At 36.4% G+C, this 22,826-nt stretch overlaps 1 protein-coding gene across 12 annotated transcripts in view; it reads left to right on the top strand.

Moving 5' to 3' along the window:
- ASAP2 (ArfGAP with SH3 domain, ankyrin repeat and PH domain 2) overlaps positions 1-22,826 on the top strand; it is a 94,267-nt gene that overhangs the window by 62,639 nt on the left and 8,802 nt on the right. For 8 of the 12 annotated variants that reach the window (XM_030036998.1, XM_030037001.1, XM_030036999.1 and 5 more), the window contains 14 exons: positions 3,474-3,561; positions 5,443-5,491; positions 5,601-5,767; positions 7,146-7,279; positions 8,019-8,113; positions 9,816-10,005; positions 10,428-10,513; positions 10,714-10,829; positions 11,315-11,382; positions 13,230-13,343; positions 16,485-16,740; positions 19,191-19,352; positions 20,250-20,418; positions 22,133-22,200. In XM_030036998.1, the coding sequence (XP_029892858.1) occupies positions 3,474-3,561; positions 5,443-5,491; positions 5,601-5,767; positions 7,146-7,279; positions 8,019-8,113; positions 9,816-10,005; positions 10,428-10,513; positions 10,714-10,829; positions 11,315-11,382; positions 13,230-13,343; positions 16,485-16,740; positions 19,191-19,352; positions 20,250-20,418; positions 22,133-22,200 (1,762 nt within the window). The remainder of the gene's footprint in view (positions 1-3,473; positions 3,562-5,442; positions 5,492-5,600; positions 5,768-7,145; positions 7,280-8,018; positions 8,114-9,815; positions 10,006-10,427; positions 10,514-10,713; positions 10,830-11,314; positions 11,383-13,229; positions 13,344-16,484; positions 16,741-19,190; positions 19,353-20,249; positions 20,419-22,132; positions 22,201-22,826) is intronic. The other 4 variants (XM_030037004.2, XM_030037003.2, XM_030037005.1 and 1 more) reach the window with 1 other exon arrangement.

Below are 22,826 nucleotides of genomic sequence, written 5' to 3'. Positions count from 1 at the left end.
CTTTGGCGTATGTACAGAAGTTATACTTCTAGACAACTAAAAGCTTCAAAGAAATTAGCATTCATAGAGCAACGTGCAAGGCAATGGTTGATGGAAAACCAGACGCTGCTCCTTTGTGTAATTATTAGCAGTTGGAAATTTTATGACATCTACCTGACTGCAATTTAACGCATGTGAATGAAAAAAACAATGATAGAAGCAGATTGAACCATGTAAATAGGAATCCCTAAGTGGTTTCCAGATCAAGAAGTCACAAGGGAAAAACTTACATTTGAGGAACCTCAAATTCCACAAAATTGATTTGTGTTTAAAGAGCTTAAATGGAATTTGCTGGTTGTCTGCAAAAAAAAGCAATATAATCAAGGAATATCAAGGAATCTTTTTGTTGTTGTTCTTTCTTTACTGCTGGAAACTTTAATCTACCATTATGATTAACAGGACAATCTGAAGGCAAAAGAATCAGATTTAATCTTTTGATTCTTAAGTAAATCACTGTGATACCCAGAAAAAATGCACGATGAAATCAGCCAGCCAGTCTGCTAAGTAAGTGGACACATTTGCTTGTGCCTTTTGTAAAAATCAGCTCTGTATCATGGCACTCCTTGGTATTGTCTTAGAGGCCTAACCTTTTGATTCCTACACTTACTGATTGTTGCCAGAACAGATTATAAGTCAGTTTTGCAGGATAGAGGGTTACTGTTTCTGCAGGAAGGAACATGAGTTGATGCTGACGTCTGCGTGTATGGCATGAAAGGTGGCAGCACATCTTTTCAGGGTGTTGATGTGTTAACATGGGTGTCCAAAAATTCAGCAGTAGTGTGAAATTTAATTGTCTAATCAGGGACTTGAGCAAGAAAAAAAGCTCAGAGGTTTCAAACAAATACGGTAGTAGCAGTTACACATTTGTTACCATTTTCTACTTCTAGTGTCTCCTAATCCTGCCAAATGTCTAGATCCACCTACAGCCTAGTGTGGCTAAGGAATTTATACAGCCTTACCTCACTTCGTCTTGTGGCGCTAACTTCTCCCCAGGCATCATCTGCCATGTCGTGGGAGTGTGTTGTCCACCAAGTAACGGGCAGATGCCGGGGAGGTGGGGGGGAGGGCTGTTATTTGGCTCTAGGATAGAAGCATGAATGAGGTGGTATCAGCCACATGTGAAGGTGTCAGAATTTTTTTAATACCCTTGTTAATTTTGACTTGAGGTTAGGAGGTCCTCAGTTAAAAGCTTTGGAATATGTTTGGATTCCAAGATGAGCACATTGGCCCAGGATGTGTTTTAAGTTGTTGCAGCCTTTTCTTTGGATTCTCAGATCCTGATTCAGAGTTCTTATGCTGCATTCTCCTACTGAGGGAGATGAGTTCTGTGTATAATGGTTCTTCAGAGCTCTCTCAAGCATTTTAGTGGATCTGTTTACAGCTTCATTTTTTGTAAATTATAGAAAACTAGTTAGGTCCTGAATGCGCTTCAGGTCCAAAGTCCTGGAGCAAGTGGATTCTTGCTTAACCTGAATTTACTTGCATTTTTACATTCTCATAGAGCCTGTGAGAAAGGTATATATGAGTTGCCCAGTGGCTTGTTTACCAAATACTTATATTTTGATTTTTGTTTGCTTTATTTTGTATTTTCATGATATGTAGCTTCTGGACACTTCTTGGACAGTTACATTAAGAATGTAAACACTGGAAACTTCAGTGCTATAGATATTAAGTACATTTAAATATAACTGAGAAAATGGGCCCAAGCTAGCGTTTTCAAAATGTTTTCTTGCATGCTTCTAGTTAAAAAGAACTCTTGTTGATAGGCTAAAATAATGAAAACTGTATGCAGTGTTACTACTAAAAGGAACGTCTGGAATTTGAAAAGCTGTTTACTAGGCAGAGTATACAACGAGGTTGTCAATTAATTGTCATCTTGCTGCCTCCAGAACCTCTCTTGGGTACAATTTCTTTTACATTGCCCAGCAAGTGACCTGCAGGTTTGTTGTTTCAAAGCATGCATGACTTTGTTATGTCTACTGCTTACATCGGGCAAAACATGAGTGTGCTGTTTCAAGGACACTATGCTTATTTCCGCCCCCCCCCCCCCTTTTTTTTTTTAAAACAGAAAGAAAAAAGGTAATTGTTTCCCTCCTTAAGTTTCTCCATGGTTTTGTTTTTTTACTGGTCTTCAGATATGATGATGTTGTTCTTTTTTGGTCAGCTACATTGCTTTATGAGATTGTTTCAAGGAGATCTGTACTCTTCAGACTTGTTCTCCTTTCTTTTTTGAATGAAATATTTTCATCAATAAATTTAGAAGAGATTGCGAAGGTCTACATATCTTATGATTCATTGCAAGTTAATTACATTATGTGGTAGTTCAGCTTCATTTGATAGTTCTTGTTTAGATGATTAAATCTTGTTTTAGCAACTTGGTAGATTAAAATTGTTAGAACGCAACAGTAAGTGTGGTTATGTGTTTATGTATATTGCTATCTTTGTAATAGTACTTTCCTAATGATTTAAATTACTGTTTTTCAGATGCTGTTGTCTAGAGCAGAATCTCTCTAGTTAAATCTGCTTTAATTATTCTAAAACAAGAGTGAAACTAGTTATCCATTGTAGCAAGTGCAAGCCATTCCTCAAATCAAGTTTGCAAACACAATGTCTTTCTAGGTCCTACCTCAGGTCTGCAGGACAGGCAGGTTAAGGGAAAGAAGAGATTACTGCAGAGATGCTATTTTAAAAGTTTTTGTAGCCTTTATGAGACTTTTTCAAAATGAAGTTTGCTTGTGCATTTTGCTTTTAGTAAAACATTGCCACTTTCTACTCAATAAGGAACTGAAATAGCTGAGAGGAATTTGACTAGAAGATGTATATCATTATAGGCTATATTTTGTTTCACTACATTTTTTAGTAATAAACTATCTCCAATTTAGTTTTGCATATGTTTGTTGCAAGACTTCTCTGTGCAAACTTATTTTCCTTTAAAGTGTCCCTTCACTGGTTTAAAAATTGAGCATTTTTTCTAAACTGGTTATCTAGGCTTTCTTTAAAAACATTAGCAGGAGTAAAATTATTTGATTATTGAAAACCTAGACAACTAATTTTTTTAAACTAAATGTCTAAATGTTGGAGGATTAAACTTAGGTAAAATCAATCTGTCTCCTTGTCATACCTGATTCCTTCAGATAAGTGTTACTGGTAAGGTGATCGGAGTAGTGATAATTAAAGTGATTTTACCCCTCTCCCCTTTCAAAATTCTGGTGTCTATCCAGTTATCAGTGAACAAAACAGCCCAATATAAGAAAATGAAGTTTACAAACCATGATGCAGAAGAAAACATAAATCAAAATCTGAGTACCTTGAAAATTAAAGTAACAGCTATTTGTCAAGGCTTTTTGGCCAGTGGGATGTTATCCTGTGTTTCTGGACTGCAGGGCTCAGTCAGTATCAATATACTAAAATGTGTATGTTTTATCTTCAAATAGGCTAACCGACCTCCAGCAAAGCTCAATCTGTTAACCTGCCAAGTGAAAACAAACCCAGAGGAGAAAAAATGTTTTGACCTCATATCACGTAGGTTTGTTGTTTAGGTCTTTTTACTTGCAGCTAATATCAAGAGAGTTTTGCATTATTTCTGTAGATGTGTCAATAACCCACTTAAACATTTTTGCAATTGTAGAATGCTTCCCTTTATAAAATGGCCTTCCTATGACAATTTACCATTTCATTTATTTTAGCATAATGCAACTAATTGTACCTGTATCTTTGGAAAACCACTTGTTTTTAAAGCTGTCTTTACTCCTTTCTATATCATTTTGTGCTACCTTACAATAGAGTAACAATGCTTTTTCTGTGACATCATTCTTTATATTGAAAATGTCATAGCTGATTGTCTTGAAAAGTTATGACTTTTGTACAAAATGAAAAGAAGCTTTTAAACCATGACAAAACTTCTTAAAATCTAAGCATAGTGGTTTCTATGCAACTGGGAAGAAAATACTGAAAACTTTTTTTAATTTTGTAATCTCATAATACATACAAAGGTGAGATAAAGAGTCTACATATTAAAAACACCAAAACTGAATAATTTTGGGAACTGAATGGGATGATACAACATTGTATAGTAGCAGGTTTCCTTTGTTTTCTCACTGGGACATTTTAGTATTATATTTATGGACTCAATATATTACTAAAATATATATCTGAAATTATTTGGTGAGAAGAATGTAAATCTATTTGTCATTTGTTCCTTTATCGGAGCATAAAGTTCTTTTGTATTTGTAAATGTAAGATATGCTACTTATTTTAATAGACTAGTACTCATGTATGGAATATACAGCTTTTCCATCTCTGCACAAGCAAGTGGTCTTCCCTGTTTACTTTTACACTTTCTTTCTTTGTTGATGACCACATCACATTTTGCCCAATATCAGCTTATCACAACATTATCGTTTGACCCATCATACATATGACGAGGCATAACCGGCCTCTTAGCCTTCTCCAGATCACTTTTTCATTTTGTTTTACTAGAGTTTAAAAACATTCCTTGTTTTTTAAAAACTGCAAATTGCTGTATCATGGCAAGATAAAATCTCTTATTCAGAATATCTAGCACTTCCCTTTCTGTCCTTTCTTATATCCTCACTCTCTTAATATTTCCCATGTTTGAAACTATCTTTTAATACCTTTTTGCCTGAATATTTTTCAAACTTTAGGAATTTTCAGCCTAGAATATCTTTTTGCCAGTAGCTTTAGCTCTGTTCTTCTTATCAACTATTCTAATTTTAACTCCAACTCAATCATTAAACTATATCTTATCTCATTTGTTTCATAGACTTAAAATGTATTATGCTTTTTTCTTTAGTCGTACACTATGATAACAATGCTTAGAATTACAAAAGTAGTAGTAAATTGAAATTTTTGAGCCTGATTTAATTGAAACAGCTTGGGGCTTATTCTGATAGTAGTTCGGACTTTGTCTGGCAAATTTGTTTTGCCATTTTTGATTACTGTTGTTTTAAGAGCTCATTTGGAAACTTTTTATCTTTCTTACATATGCAGATAAACTCAAATATGGACTCTATATTTTACTCACCACTCCCCTCACCCCCAGCAGAACTTTAGACTTGTGATTACTGAGGTTAAATCTAGAAGATGGATAAATTACTATGCTCTTCTGGTGCTTATGCAACAGAAGCACAGCATTGAAGAAAACAGTTTCTGTTTAAAGAGCAACAAGCCACCTTGTGTAATCATAGGTATAAACATAGATGAACTGTAGGTAGTAAGAGTGAAACTTGCTAAATAGACTTTTTGCCTGTCAACACTCCAGTGATGAGATTGGAGACCTCAGGAGTCATACATCAATTAATTTTAGATTTTTCTGAGAGATTTCTGCAAAATCAGTTTTTCAATCATTTTTTTTAATCAGTATGTGAATTATTTATTGTGCAGACGACAGAACGTACCACTTTCAAGCAGAGGACGAACAGGAATGTCAAATGTGAGTTACTTTGCTAATTTGATTTTTGATACTGGTGTTCTACTGAGACGTTACCTTGAACGTTAGAAGTGCCGAAACATTTAATAGCAAAATATTACTGCCATTTTAGATGGACATCTGTGCTACAAAACAGCAAAGAGGAAGCTTTAAATAATGCATTCAAAGGAGATGATAACACAGGAGAAAATAATATTGTCCAGGAACTGACAAAAGAAATTATATCTGAAGTCCAGAGGATGACTGGAAATGATGTGTGTTGTGACTGTGGAGCACAAGGTGACTCAATTAAACATATTTCTAATTGGTAAAAATTCTATGTCTCATGAGAGTATTTAAGCTGATGTTTTATGCTTTCATGTTTACTCCTTATCTCACAAAGATTATACACATAGTAGAATGTGCTAACAATTTAATTGCACTACTTTACTAAGATTGATTTGCTATATGCATATTGTCAGTGGGGAGAAAAGTTAGTAAAAAGTGCTTACTTTTCTCCCATGTATTTTGCTAATTGAAACTGTTGCTTATATAAATCAATTGAACTTATTTTATTAGCCCATATTTTACATAAGATTTAGGTAAAACTGGACAGCAGTAAGATATTTGAAGCATTTTCCTAATAAACCTCAATTTTTCTTTTAACTTTTATGTTTGACTTATATGAATATGTTTAAGACTGTGCTTATTTGGAAAAGAAGGCACCTGCTGACTATGGTTCACAGTTTTTGCAGTGTTGGTTTTGTCGATCGATGAATTTCTACTTTAATCCTCTTCAAATTATTTTTTAAATAGTGCTGTTTCCTGTGTTCTTTTATGTTACAGAGGCACTGCAGGACTTAAGATTTTTTGATCTGAAACTGTAGCTGAAAACATCAGTTCTGAAGCTGTATGCACTTTATAAATCAATAGTAACTTCCAGCAATAGATACTGTATAAAACTATGGGAAGAGTCAATCCTGTTGTCTTTAAAGGAGAAGATTGTAAACAGCTACTACCAAACCTGTATCAAATAAATTAATTTCTAAGCTGTCTAAATCTTCAGAAATTAATGATTTGTCTGGAAGATGAGGGAATGTTACAGCAAGAATGCAAAATACCAGGAGAAAAGACAAGCAAGGGTAACAAAAGGAGAGGGATGAGCCTTAGTATCTTTGAAATAGTTGAGTGAGAGTCCATTGTAGTGCAGTGCTGTATGTATACTTCAGAATCACTGCTGCTTCACTGAGTCTGAAGTCTATACTTGAAATACAAAAAAACCCCAACCCTGTAGGCACTGTTATTTCAGTCTGAACTGCACCTATAGCCCCAGCTGAGAATGTGACACCATTGCATCGGTGGTAGAAAAATGCAGTTCCTGAAAGCCGTGTGGAGAATGACAAACTGGACTGTTTGAGCAGCTCACTTGGATAGCAATGTCCTTTAAAAAAAATTTTAAAAATGATTAAAAAATTTTGCATCTTCACTTCTTTCACCATTAAAAAAAACCATTGATTTGTGTTTCCCAATACAGTAAATGTAAAGATATAAATTAAAAAAACTGATAATTCACATACAGGAATCTTACTTTACAGAATTTCATTTCTGTATACTACAATTTCTACAATAAAAGAATTACCTGAACAAATTTTAATTCTGTGGGTACTTTCTGTTTCAGATCCTACGTGGCTTTCAACAAATTTGGGAATTCTAACTTGCATTGAATGCTCAGGAATCCATAGAGAACTTGGTGTTCACTATTCCAGAATGCAATCACTTACATTAGATGTGCTGGGAACATCTGAACTTCTGGTAATGGAACTGCTTTTATTAACTTAAAAATAGTACTATAAAAGACTTCCAACACAAGTATATTTTTGTCACTTTAATGATAATGTTGTTCCAATCTTGAAAGTTGCCTCTGGATAAACATAATTTAAGAAAGCTTAATTCTTCAAGTTACAGGGAAGCTCCTGGAACATAGTGTCTTACTGTAAACTTTGCCTGATCTTAAAATTCAAATTAGTAGAGGCTTCATATTTTTTGTATTTCCAAACCTTTTTACCCTTGGTTGCTTTTTAAAGGAGCACAGCTGTTTGACATATAAATGTGCCTCTCGGATTAAAAATTGAAGGACTTCACAAGTACTTATTCCATTAATTATTTAGCATTATTTTAGAGGAGAACTTTAATCCTCAAAAGAAAAAAAATGTATCCAGCTTTGCTACACAGAGAAGTTACCATATATCAGCTGCTCTGTGACACTTCATATGTGTGTTCTTACCCAGCATGAAGTATTTTGCATTTATTGTATGATCTGGTGTCTTAATGGGTTATTCTGCAGTTACTTGTTTGTGTATTAAATCCTAGCTGAAAACTGACATTCAAAAAGGTACGTACTTTGTTCCCGATCACTGACATAGTAGCAGAGCTAGGAATCAGAACTAAAAAGTCCCAAGCCCCATTTTCCCTTGTCCTCCCACTATTATGTGCATGGCCAATAACCGGACATGTTTCTGAAGTGAGCTGTGGATTTTTTTTTGTTTAACAGCTTGCAAAGAATATTGGGAATGCTGGGTTTAATGAGATTATGGAATTCTGTCTGCCAGTTGATGAGATGGTCAAACCTAATCCAAGCAGCGATATGTAAGTAAAGAGCCACTACTTCTGAAAAAGGCAGGCGTTTAATTTAATATTGCTAACGGGTTGTGCTATTATGGTTTGCACCAGCAGGCCATGGAAGATATATGTCTTATATATAGCCTTATAGCCAAGGAGTAAACCTTTTTTCTGATGCTTTGCATGTGTTTTATTGAACTTTATCTGATCATACCTTCCCTAATAAGGATTATTTTACCAACTCTCTGAATCATAATTTGGGGGACAGAAACAAATTAAACATGACTTGTTGGGAATTTTAAAGACACGCAAGGGTAGGGATTAAAAAAAAAAAGCTATTATTTTTGTGCTATTTAAACACAAAATAGAAACTGAAGTAAGGTGTACACTTTGCCTGAAAGATACTGAACACCTAGTGTTTAGAAACTACACCTAGGACTTAAGTCTGTAACTATGTGGAATAAAGACAGAACATATAACTGAATTCCTCAAAACCACTGAACAGTGATGGCAGAGACACAGCAAGGACAGCTGCCTACTTGGCTGGATACTACTCCATCGTAAAAGACCTAGTAAATGATGCAGAAACAAACCCAGAAGAATTGGCTTTGGATGAAGCTGATTTTACATTATCTGGACTTTCACCATTCTGACAGAACCAATGTTAAACCGTGCAGTTTAAATAATTTTTGACTACCACTATCAGTAATAATATAGAATATTAATATTAATTTTACTGAATGCTAAATCAATAGTATAAGAAGACTTCTAAAAATTGATATTTTAAAAAAAATCGTTTAGTTTGATACATCTACGTATCGAATTTGGGGCTTTTTTAATGAAATGAGAACCTGAAGACAGACACTTTTTTAAAACTATGAAGGAATACTGTCATGTTTTAGGACATAGCTTTATGAACAAGAGCTATCCATTGATTCAATTTATTATTACTTGGATTTTTTTCTTTTTGCTCATTATATAGCATCTAGATGATGAAGTATGGCTTTGTTAAATGTCTTCTGTGCAGTGTTGTATACATCCCAAGAGCTGGTAAGGAGTTACGCCTTTGAGAGGCATGCAACTTCCTGTCTTGCTGTGATGGGAAGAGGAGTAGCCATTTGTTAGCTGGGTATCAACAGCAAAAGTGATAACTCATGTGCTGATTCAAGTGTACTAAGTTTTCGCCTCAGTTTAGAGGCGAAACTAAAAAATCCATTACATCCTCCCTGTTACAGTTGTGGTGAAGAGTTGCTTTACAGAACATACTAACTGCTGTGAATACAGATCCAAGGCCTGGATAGTCTGTGCAGAGGTATAAGACAGATTTTTGTATCCCATGCCTTCCATCCCTTTCCAGCATATGTAGGAGTACAAGTCAGGTAAACACAAACCTGCAAGGCTGCTGTTAGCAAACCAGCATTATGAAGCTTTGATGTACCTTTCGTACATAGAGCTTGGTAATCTTGATCTCAACTTCACACCAGAGTTCCGAAGGGAAAATTCACAGTCTGTCTTTGTACTGGATATTTGATTCATCTTCTGTAGCTACATTTCATACTGGAAATACGAGACTGCATGGCTTACATGCCTATTTAAAAACAAAAATTATCATAATGAATGAAAAATAGTCTTTCCCAGATTTTATTTCAAATTACTTGCATGTATTTATGGAAATCCTAATGTGCATCTTCTGCTAAAAGTTATAGAAATAAATTATATTCAATTTCAGGAATGCAAGAAAAGATTATATTACTGCCAAGTATATTGAGAGAAAATATGCAAGGAAGAAGCATGCTGACAATGCAGCTAAATTGCACGCTCTTTGTGAAGCAGTCAAATCAAGAGACATTCTTGGATTAGTCCAAGTATATGCTGACGGTGTGGATCTCACAGAAAAAATTCCACTGGCCAATGGCCATGTAAGTGTTGTAAATTTTATCAGACAAATTGTTATAAGTGCAATATGTTTTCATTAATTAAAAAGGACTATTTTTTTCTTATTTGAAACAGTTTTGAACACTTGTCCTTTTAATGATGTAATTTAACAATAACAAAAGAAGATATTAAATAGTTTAATCTAAATTTTTCCAAATACTATCATATTTTAAATGTATTAAAACATTAAACATTAAATCATCCAATAATCTATTAGTTTTCAACCCATTTGTTTACTTTAAAGGAAAGAAAGGGAAGCAGTAAAAGTCTTCACAAATATTTTAATGGTTGCATGTCTAAATATTTTGAAATTAAATGTTTTATTTGATCTAATGTATGTCTTACTAAAATTTCTGCTTCTCTGTAGATCAGAAGAAACAAATGTGTTCTTTTGTTTTATTCTTAGGAGCAAGATGAAACAGCACTTCACCTTGCTGTTAGGTCAGTTGATCGAACATCCCTTCATATAGTTGACTTTTTAGTGCAGAACAGGTAAGTGTATGGAAAACTATTAAAATATTATTGATGCTGCTTTTATGTCAAGTGATACAAATACTAAATGAATACAAGTACTAAAACTAATTCTAGTATTGCAAATGTAATTTTATTCTTTTAAAATCTAATAATAAGAGAGGTTTATTAATATAGGGTAGGAAACTAAATCAGTTTTCTTCTTTCTTATACTCCAATAGTGGCAATCTAGATAAGCAAACATGTAAAGGTAGCACAGCCCTGCATTACTGCTGTCTGACGGACAACGTTGAGTGCCTCAAACTGCTGCTGAGAGGAAAGGCTTCTATTGAAATAGGTAAAAGGGTAATGTGTACTTCAATTTCATATTTGTCACTGCTTCAGATAAGAAACAGTGAAGGTGGAATAAGTGCGTTTTCTCCTCAACTGTTTATCATAATTCTGTGAATATAATCTTCATTATTAAAAAAACCCAATATTCACAGTTTATTTCAAGTTTAAAATTGACTTATACATTACACTTGTTTTTTACACAAATTTAGATAAGTAAGTACCAAGATTTTTAACTGATATCTTGTTGCCTAGTTATATACTGCCATTTCATGCCTACGATTCCATATATATGGCATGTTGAGTTGCTACTGCTTGTCATGTTCAGAGTATTGGTATGAGTTGGACCTACATATGAAGGAAAGAGATTAATTTTAGAGTGTGTTGGTCTAGTACTTCACTATGTAGCTACAGATTTGTCTTTATCTTTAGTAATGGACATGTTAATAGTGACACCTATCATCATAACTTTCTTTTCTTGCTGTAATACAGCTAATGAATCAGGAGAGACGCCACTTGATATAGCTAAACGTTTAAAACATACTCACTGTGAAGAGTTGGTAAGTGTTGCATCTTTCTGTGTGTTTGTGCATTTCTAAGCAGAATCATGTCTGAATATTTAACAGTTTACAGTTGAATATTCAATGAATATATTCTAGATGGAAGAGTTGTACGCTTAGAAATAGTTATATGCTTATATCAACTTATATGCTTTTAAGAAGAAAATTATATTTCTTTTTAGATGCTTTGGAATTGCTAAACTTCTTGGGGCCAGGGTATGATTCTGTTTGAGCTAATAGTCCCAGATCCACAAGTAAGATCCCCACAGTAAGTTTGCAGACAACACCAAGTTGGGCGGGAGTGTTGACCTGCTGGAGGGTAGAAGGCTCTACAGAGGGGTCTGAACAGGCTGGATCGATGGGCTGAGGATAACTGTATGAGGTTCAACAAGGCCACGTGCCGGGTCCTGCACTTGGGTCACAACAACCCCATGCAGTGCTACAGGCTTGGGGAAGAGTGGCTGGAAAGTTGCCTGGCGGAAAAGGACGATGTATTGGTCAACAGCCAGCTGAATATGAGCCGGCAGTGTGCCCAGGTGGCCAAGAAGGCCAAGGGCATCCTGGCCTGTATCAGAAATAGTGTGGCCAGCAGGACTAGGGAAGTCATCGTCCCCCTGTACTCAGCACTGGTGAGGCTGCACCTTGAGTACTGTGTTCAGTTTTGGGCCCCTCACTACAAGAAAGACATTGAGGTGCTGGAGCGTGTGCAGAGAAGGGCAACGAAGCTGGTGAAGGGTCTAGAGCACAAGTCTTATGAGGAGCGGCTGAGGGAACTGGGGTGGTTTAGCCTGGAGAAAAGGAGGCTGAGGGGAGACCTTGTTGCTCTCTACAACTACCTGAAAGGAGGCTGTAGTGAGGTGGGGGTCCGTCTCTTCTCCCAAGTAACAAGCGATAGGATGGGAGGAAACGGCCTCAAGTGGCACCAGGGGAGGTTTAGGTTGGATATTAGGAAAAATTTCTTCACCGAAAGGGTTGTCAAGCACTGGAACAGGCTGCCCAGGGAAGTGGTTGAGTCACCACCCCTGGAAGTATTTAAAAGCTGTGTAGAAGTGGTGCTTAGGGACATGGTTTAGTGGTGGACTTGTCAGTGTTAGGTTTGCTGTTGGACTCAATGATCTTAAAGGTCCTTTCCAACCTAAGTGATTCTGTGATTCTGAGTATCTGACATCTCATTGAAATCTAATCACTAAAGTACTTATTATGGGTGAAGGCCATGGATGACAGCCATTTTCTTGTTGCCCAGAGAAGTTGTGGATGCCCCATCATTGGAAGTGTCCAATGTCAGGTTGGATGGGACTTTGAGCAACCTGTTTTAGTGGAAGATGTCCATGCCTATGGCAGGGGAGGAGGGGGTGGTGGTAGTGGACTAGATGGACTTTAAAGGTCCATTCCAACCCAAACCATTCTGTGATTCTATGAGAAGTTGGCTACCATCACTACTTCTAGTAAGCAAGAGAAATGGATTAGTGGGGTCAAGGCTTTTTGCTAAGTGAGTCTGAAAAAAAAATGCCAGTGCAGTTAATTTCTTTGACTTGCAATTTCTAGATCAAAGCAAATAGGATGTGGTGGTTGTCAGAAAATGGAGAATGGACCTACAGTGGTTAATGAAAAGCCTAGTTGCTTTTGATTTATTTGTGTTGTATTTGGTCACAGAGCTGAATTCTTTAAACTTACTCCAGTGCAGTAACTTTCCAGATTACTGACATCTGTTTTTAAAATAAAAGTAATATTTGTACTTAGAAACCAAGGTTCCTTCTGTATGTTGTTTTGTTCAGTTTTTAAATACATTGTTTTAAAATAAGTACTGCACATAGCATAGGTGTCAACAGTCATCTTTTTTTCTTTAGCTTACTCAAGCACTGTCCGGAAGATTTAATTCTCATGTTCATGTAGAATATGAATGGCGGTTACTCCATGAAGATCTGGATGAAAGTGATGATGATGTGGATGAAAAGCTGCAGGTTTGTATCAATACATTTATTATTTTTCTGTACACATATACATGTAAGCATGGTGTTCATAATGATTTCAGTAACACTACTTTTTACTGTAGGTATGAAGGCACTGTGAAATTAAGTTCTGTAGTAAAATGTAGCAGCTTAAATTTTAGTTCCTTAAATTATAGTTTGTCTGCTTTTTCCTCTTTAATATAAGGTATGAAACATATGACTGTGGTGATGATCAAACTGTGATTAGCCAGATGTATCTCTTTTTTAATGGAGTCAGTAGTTTGTTTCAGTACATCAGGAATATTTAGATCTGCTGACCGTGAAGCAGAACTAACATGAGCTAGGAAAATTGCCTTTATAAAGAGAGGCACCTTATAGTATCTCCTCATGTTTGTGAAAGAGCTCCAGTCGATGGCTTTAATTTTGAAACAGTTTATGCATTGGCTTGTCTTTAGTGAAACTAAACTAGTTCATTAAATAAGTTATGTCCATTAATAGCAGGGTAGGGTCTTGATTCTGAATCTTCATGTAAAAATATTTTTGGTATTCTCCCTTTTCATACCTGAAATTTCTGGTGGTGTTTTGGTGCTGTTGCATCCAGAATCACAGAATGGTTGGGATTGGGAGGGACCTCTGAAGGTCATCTGGTCCAACCCCCTGCTAAAGCAGGGTCACCTAGAGCCAGTTGCTCAGGACCATGTCCAGATGGCTTTTGAGTATCTCCAGGGATGGTCATATTACAAGTATTACAAAGTATTCCAGTAGCATAGGAACTTCATTGCATTTTCAAAATTTAATTTCCCAGTTTAGGGACCAACTTCAAAAAGTATTTAAGCACCTAAACATACAGGCAGGGAACAAACTACCATGTTTTGATACCTGAACAGCACTTAAAATTGGCTTGTATTTCTAGGGGCCAAGTAATTTGAAATGACATATAGGCTCCTAAAGACTAATGACATTCTGAAACTTTCATAATTTGAAGTATTCCAGAGAAGTATTGAACACGTTTTCCTTGTTGCGTGTGCAGTGTTATAATTGCTTATGTCTTTTCTGCTTCCTTTACAAAGTGCAAGGAATACGCATTAGGCTTTATATTAGTTAACCTTCAGATGTTAGCACAACCTTTTTTTTTCCTCTTGAAAGTAGATAACAAAAACCCCTTTCTCTTCTGGATAATGAAATTTGACTTTTTTGTTTCTGCAAGTTTTAGCATTTTAATACTTCTCTTGCAAATCCTCCATCTCAGCTAAAGCATGAATTACTAATACTCTAATTAATAACATAAAACCAAATCTTGTGTGTTGGGTTTCTCTTTGTTTTCAGAAATATTAAACCCTGACAGCCATAGGTTCATTTTCTTTGCCTTCACAGAACATCTTTAAAAATGCTAGGTCATCAGACCATTGAATTGGCTTAATCTTTTGGAGACTAATTTTGACATCAGTAAGTTTCCTCTGTTGCAGAATACCGTTTTTGCAAGATTTTGTCTGCATAGGATTCTTCTCCCCATGTCCTGTCTCTTTAGTCCAAGGTAGCTATTACATCTGGTGCTTGACTTGGACTAGTTAGCAACAACGAACAAAAAACATATCACGAGCCATCACTTTCAAAGCACAATTGCTACCTTCTGAGACTTTTCTTAAGATTTTTCTTGAGAATTTTGGTATCTGTGCAAGAATCTGGAATCCGTGAGCTGCTAAACTCAGTTCTTCTGGGTGAGCTTTCATACTATATCCCGGTATTTACGTATTCCTGTATATTGTATCACCATTCAGATAATAACAGTGGTAATGACCTTTTGAATAAAGCAGCTTGAAACTTTCTGTTATGTTTTAGCTGGAAAAAATGAAATCTCTGTAAAACCTTTTGGGTAATTTACAGCTAGATACCTAGCAAGTCCCTTTCTGGGACACTTTAAATTTGTATTTTTGATCTGTTTTTTCCTTCACTTCTTTCGTTGTTGCCAGTTGCCTTCTTCAGTTGAGTGTTCTGTTTTTGTCTAGTCCCTGAGCTCCATCTCATATAGGCAGTTATCTGCTACTTAGCAATGAGGCTAAAGTAATGAAACTGCTACTTCACTGCCCACTATTAATAGGCTTATACTACAGGGACTTTAGAAAGGAGATTAAAGACTATTAATCACAGACTAGTGTCTGTGACTACATTGAATGCATTGGTGAATACTGCTGTTGCTTAGGATCACATCAGAGTTCTGTTCATAGATGTCAAGCTATTGGGCTTGTCTCTCTTTCTCATAAAGCAATTGAATAGATTTTGTAATCTTCATCAGAGAAGGTCATGTCTGAAATTGAAGTTCTTTTAGTCCAGAATTTTTCATATAAAAAAGAGTCTAACCTAAAAGAAGGCTAAGACAGTCCAACTGGTTTATGCTGCTGTTGCACACCCTGGCTGCCTGGTTCTACCTCATCTTTTGCCTCCATTCTGGCACACGTTTGTCCCTGTATTGAGCTCTTCCAGTTTGGTAAACCAGTGAAATGCTAAATCAACAAAACAAAAAAGAACTTTCTGCTGGTTTAGAAAGCAGAAGCAAGTATGGGCTGAAACAAATACCAGAACCAGGACAGTGGAGAGATCAGGGAATGGAGAGTGTCAGCCAGTGAGGAGTGAGGCTGCTGAGGCAAAGTAAAGGTAGGGGTTAATGCATTTGGCTGTGACGTACATCATTCTCATAAATCTTTGAACTATAATGCTGTGCTGTAACTTGTCTGAAAGCCCTACATGATCAATCCAGAGTAAGCATTGAATATATACAGAGGAAAATCAATTGCTTATTTGTGATACTGTTAGAATAAATCTTTATTCTGCCTAAATGCTATTACTATAAATGCTTATTTTAATTTCATACAGACAGTACGTCAGTGACATGTTTATCTAACGCTATTTCTAAAGGCACATTTATGCTCTCTGCGCTGTGAATTGTTACAACCCATTCCTATACTAACCACATGAATTTATAATGCCAGCTATTTTAATTAACATTCAACAACAATAATTACATATTAAAAGCAACAAAAATGCATTTTAGAAGCCATTTTTTCTTTCTAGAAACTAATAACTGTCTATCAACTAATCAACAAAATGAGTACAACTAATGTGGTATGAGTGAGTACTTCTGTTATTGTGTTTAAGCAACCCAGTCCCAATCGGAGAGAGGATAGGCCTGTCAGCTTCTATCAACTTGGATCAAACCAACTTCAGCCTAATGTAGCATCCTTGGCAAGAGATGCAGCGAACATTGCTAAGGATAAGCAAAGAGGATTTATGCCGAGTATATTACAGAACGAAACATATGGAGCAATACTCAGTGGCAGTCCACCTCCCATTCAGCCTGCAGTACCTGTTACAAGTAGTGCACCTCCGCTACCTCCAAGGAATATTGGCAAAGGTACTAACACCGGAAAATATCATTGTACGTTAGAAGAATGGGATCATAATGTATTTTTTTATTATTGGTACATTTTTAGGTTTTCTTTTACAGTTACTTTGCACAGGTAAGTATTGGAACAGTTTATTGATGACTTCATTTTATATACTTGAAGTGAATCTGCACAACCTGTTCTGATTTTGATTTTCAGTATACCTGCAAGAAAGTACACAGTAGTGTTTGGGAGGACAATGCCCAGGTAACCTCAATAGATCTAAACAATTTACTAAAAGGAGGGCTGCAGTCAATTTAGTTCAGCAATTTTGTTGTTGTTATATTCCATCTTCTCACACTTCTGTTTCTTGAAGATGTCATTGTCAGAGTTCAATTTAAATGTACCATTTCAATAGCATTTGGCTGCTGTGGAAAATTGTTTTAAGACCTGGGCAAATGGAGAGTGTATGCAGAACTTGAGAGGTTTTAATCTTGCAAAGTCTTCTCTTAATAAATGTATGCTTCAAGGTTGTTGAAATGAAAGTGTAAGTGTCATGATGGATCATTTTAGAGAACCGGTAGCTGACTGAAAATGTAACCGCCAATTACTGGTTATACCCTGATCAGCAATGTAAAATGTACATGTATCATCCTGGTTCAGAAGGGTTGTGTGCTTGCAAAATCTATCATTAAAGCTGATGCTGTGAACTTCATTCTTACCTTCACATATAATGTCTTTGTATCATATTAAAGAAGCGTAGAGAAATCTGTATAAGTCCTCTTTGTACCATACATGTTCGGTGTGTTTCATTGTTCTAATACCTTTGTTAATCCAGCAGCTTTCATTGATGCTAAATTTATGTAAAGTTCAATGCAAGAAAAATGACTATGTAAACGCGTGGTTTTCTATGGTGCTGTAATTCAGACTCCGTAAGAGGAGATATGAGTGGGGAATGTTCTAGGCATACATGAGTGGCTTCTGCCTTTGGGAGCACTGTCCAGAGGTCAGAATGCAAGATGCCATACACCAGTGATTGTGTCCGAGATCGCAAATTGAACATCCGTGTAATATGAAAAGTCAGTTATTGCTCTCACAGGAATGGCTGCAGCATAAAAGTCAGATTAAAATGTTCTTTTGGGGGTGGAAAAACTGAGAACAGTAGCATGGGACTGGGGGAAGTTTAGCAGCATATAAAACTTAACCAAGGTGGGATTCCTTTCGTCTAACATTTTTGCATGAAGTCGAAGCTTAATATCTAGACACTTCTGTTACTTGATGGAAAAGAATGTTTCCCTCACCAAACAGGAAAAATCACCAAGGAGCTTGCATAGTCTGTTTAACTGTTAGATTCTATCTCTAAATTAGTAATACAATTGTATAGTTAAAAAGACTGTTTTACCCTTTGATATTATTTTAATCATGGCCAACCATACTATTTTACCCACTGTTTGCCCTTGATTAAATGACACTTTTCAAAGAGTGTCATTTTAATTTCATTCCCAACCCCAGACTTCTTGGCACCAGTACAGTGCAACTCATGCCAAGAAAGCATGCTGCCTGGCTTAGATTATTAGCTCATATTCTTTACTCTAGCAATGTATTAGCCTATTATTTTATATTCTTAGTTAAAAGCTATAATAGCATCATCAATCTTAGCTTCTTGTTGATTGCTGATGTTGTTGATGTTATGCTTATGGTGTATTGTTACTCATTTATCCTCTTAGCTTTAGGCTGTTCTCCAAGTCTTCTGAGCCTTTTATGCTTTTCCCTGCAACCTAGTATTTATTCATACCTTACTCTGTTTCATCTTTTCTTAATATGATGCTCATGTGCTGCGTAGAGAGAAGTGGCATGATATGTGCTAAATATTGGCATTATGAAGAAAATTTGTAGTGTGTTTTTATGAAATGGGCAGGCAGCTCTTCAGTGTAAGAATGGAGTCATTTAGGAGGCCCCGAAGAAGTCATACTTTGTAACTGTTTCATGAGTAGTTATTATAGGTTTTTGCTTGGGTGAAATTCAGAATTACAGTTTTATGTCAATTCCAACTCAAACCTGATGTTTCACTTTGAGTCAGCAATGTCTGCTAATGGTCACTCGAGAGTGAGGTCCTTTTCATGCAGTACCTGAGAAGATTACAGCTATCAGTCAGGGATTAAAGAAGGTAGCAAGACTTGCCTTCTGTCATCTTGTTGAGAAATTTCTGCTTTTTCAAGCATTGACATATTTTAAAGTAATGACCGGAGACAAATTTTACTTAGGTAAAGTGTTAGTAAGACTTCACCCAGAAACTTCTGTGTAATTTTTTACACCAGACTCTTGATTTCTGCTCTGGCATTCCAGCAGGATGGCAGTGGTTCCTATTGCTGAATATAGTGGTCTAGCTGCACCATTTTTAAAAGCACGGGTGTGAATATTAACACTTTGTGCTTAGGGTAAGCAATAATAATAATACAGTATTTTCCTCTCTTTTTAGTTCAGCCTTCAGTTCTTGGCAGTGGTATTCAGACAATTTCTTCATCTAATGCAATGTGGAAGACAAATTCTTTAGGAGTGGAAAGTATAAGCAGGCAGAGGTCTTCATCAGATCCACCAGCTATTCATCCCCCTGTGCCGCCATTGCGTGTAACATCTACAAGTATGTTTCCACTTTCCCCTGTTTTCCCTTCTGCTGTATCTAATCATAGTTGGCTTATTTTTCCATTTCCACAACTCATACTTCCTCTTTTGGTGACTGTAGCTTTGGCCTATCGTTCCCATCCAGTAACTTTGTATGAACTGTCTTCTCTGATGTTCCAGTGAGGACTCTATAGTGTAGTGCAGGGTCAACAGGAAATACTATCTATTACTAGAGCTAAAGAGCTCTTCACTTTGTATATATAGTTTCAATGCTCCATTTCTCACTAGTTGTAAAGATGAGTGTTACATGTAGGTCTGGGGCTATGTCTCCACATAGTGCTTGATTCTTGTGAACCGTAGGAATGCAAAAAGATGTTTTAATGCATTGCCAGCTGCTGTTGTGGTGGTTTCAAGAATTCAGTAGAAATTTTAATTAATTGCTAAACCTAATGTGAAGTTAGATGTTAATTGTAACAGTATTTTAAGAAAAGACGTTCCTCTAAATAAAATTTCTCAGATATTATTCACTCAGTTACTTTTCCGTAAAACACAAACTGAAGGCCTTGATTGAGCAAACAATATTAGCACTTTATTACATACATTCTGAGCTACTATTTTCAAGAATATGACTGACTTCGGTAAGAATTTTCTTTGCTTGTACTTTAATGCTTGAATGAATTGAAGTACCTGTGAGCTCTCTGATCTTGACTAGGTGAAACAAAAGGTAGACTTCTTTCCAAAGGGGTCTCCTTCCAATGGGAGGATTGCTTTCTGTTCAAGTTATTGAGTACATTAGTAAAGCATTTTTCTTGGATGGGGGTAAATGCTGTAATGGGAAAACCTGTGGATGAGAACCCAAGAAACAAAATGGTAAACAGAAATTTAATTCATTTCACTGTCTAACTTTCTTCCATAGATGTGCTTTCTCCAGCACCACCACCTCCAGTGGCAAAGACAGCCAGCATTATTGAAGCTTTGAACCAGCAATCTAAACAGCAACCACCTCCTCCACAAACTAAGCCAACCCCACCACCACTGCCCCCACAACCTCCTAGTAGAATCTCTCAAAGAAAGCCTATTCCTGGGTAATTGATGTCATTTTAGTATTTTATATATTTCATATTTATTAGTAACTTCTCAATTTTATGGTATATAACATGGAAGTCATCTATAAAGCATGCATATTTTTGGCAATTATGTGTTCTAGAGTATGGGAATGAACAAAAGGCAGACACTAAGGGAGCAGATTGCAAGGATTCACACAGTAAAAACAAGACAGCCCAGTGATTTAAGATTGTATGACTTGCGGAATATCTACAGAATGCTTAGCCGTGATGGAAATAAGAAGCCACAAAGAATAATCCATTTCTAATTCTCATCTAATAATGAAGAAGAGAAAATAGGATCTTATGTCTGATTGTGCCATTTATTGTTCACATGCTTTCTGTGGGTTCAGTTCCATTCAATATTTTCATTCATGGCAGGAGTAGAGAGATGTGGAACAGAAAATACCGGTTTTAAATTTGCGGGAAACAAAGTTAGGAGGGACAAGTGTACTGGAAGACGGGATTATATCCAAAGCAGCCTTGAGAAACTGGAGTAGTGGTCAAGGGAGAAGAGGGGTGTTATTCAGTAAGCAACGCTTACTACTTAAGAACAATCAACTACAAAAACGAAGCATGGAGAACAGCAGAGTATGGTTAAGCAAAAGTCCTTAAGAGAAGGATCTACAAGGACATAGTGAATCATAAATAAAAGTAAGTCAGACGACTCATGCCGTTGTGGAAGAGTCAAAGAGAAATAGTATTGTTTGATTATAGCCTGCAAACCATGTAAATTAATCCTTCCAATTGACTCAACATCAGTAATGCCTCAGCTGGACTACTGTGCTCAGTTTGGGGCATTGCAGTAAAATAAAGATACAAAATAGTGAGGCAGAAACCAGGAGAGATCAGTAAGGTAATGAGAAGTCTAGAAAAGACGACCTGTGAGAAAAGTTTGGAAGAAATAAGATTCTCATACATTTTCTGAAAAAGAAATTGTAGCATAGATACACGTCTTCAAATATTTACAAAGTGTTGGATTATGCCATTCCTTTTTGCATCTCATGACAGCTCTAAAAAAGAAGACTTTTGTTTAAGTTTTGGCAAGAATAATTTAGTTAGACCCTAGGGAAAGCTTTCCAAAAGTAAGCATAGGGAAATATCATAGTAACTTGTCTGAGAAGTTTTTGGATTCTCTGACACTGAAAATTTGACAGAGTACACCCTATACAAACTTAGATAGTTATAAGATACAGGGACATGTATGTGTATGTGTATATGTGAGAACTAATATATATGGTTGACCCTTTGTGAATTAAAGAGGTAAACAACCTTTGACCTTTGAGCTCCCTTTCTTGTCCTTTGATTGAGTATACCATACTAAGTGAAAGGGAGAAGCAACTTGCTGAAGCTTGCTGTAATGTACAGACTAATACGGATACATAATTTTAACAAAGAATTTTAAAATAGCAGTGAAAGGAATTTCAGAACTTAGGAAAAGAAAATCTGCACTACACAAATTGCAGTAATTGAACCTATGTTATTCTTCTGCCTTACCTTTTTAAATTAAATGCAACTTACGATTGGTGTAATCAAAAATACGGAAGCAAAGTAGTATTTTTAAAAGGCCAAATAGCTGTTACCAGAATATACTGAAGACATGACAAGAATTTTATAATTTGAAAAATACTCTGTATTGTTGCATTTCAAGTTCTTGTTTGTTCTTAAATGGATGAATTTCTAACTTTCTGCACAGGACTGAGAAGTCGTCTGGCTTAACTAACAAAGGGCAGTCCAGAGGACTTGGGTCTCTACAACAAACCGGTAATAGTGATTTAAAGATGTATTTTATTGTATTTAAGCTATCATTATAAGAGCCTAAGGAGGGGGGGGGGCGGGTATTTACCTTACATATCTAAATACAGTCAGTACCAGCATTATTCTTGTTTCTCTTCTTGACTGTGTAGGCCCTGATGCCTCAAGCTCTTCTGCATGAACAGAGTTATGGGCCAATTAATGTAAATAATGGGGCCATGCAATAAGAAACAGAATCATAGAATGGTTGACATTGAGAGGGACCTCTGGAGGTTATCTAGCTCAATGCCTCTGCTCAAGCAGGGCCAACAAAAGCCAGTTGCCCAAGACCATGTTCAGATGGCTTTTGAGTATCCTGAAGGATGGAGACTCCACAGCCTCCCTGGGCAACCTGTGCCAGTGCTGGGTCACCCTCACAGTAATAAAGTGTTTTCCTGATGTTCAGGCAGCACCTCCTGTTTTTTGGTTTGTGCCCATTGCCTCTGGTCCTGCTTTCCAGCTGGGTGGCCACCAGCATATATTGGTGCATGGGCTTGTTTGTCCCCAGGTGCAGGATTTTGCACTTCCTTGCTCCAGATTTTCCCCAGGTCTCTGGAACCCAGGATTCCTGAAGACCTGTCTTGCTAGTAAAGGCT

Source organism: Aquila chrysaetos, chromosome 15 (assembly GCF_900496995.4).
Source record: "Aquila chrysaetos chrysaetos chromosome 15, bAquChr1.4, whole genome shotgun sequence".
NCBI lineage: Eukaryota > Metazoa > Chordata > Aves > Accipitriformes > Accipitridae > Aquila > Aquila chrysaetos.
The sequence above is the reverse complement of the archived record's forward strand: the minus strand, read 5'-3'. Positions and strand labels throughout refer to the sequence as shown.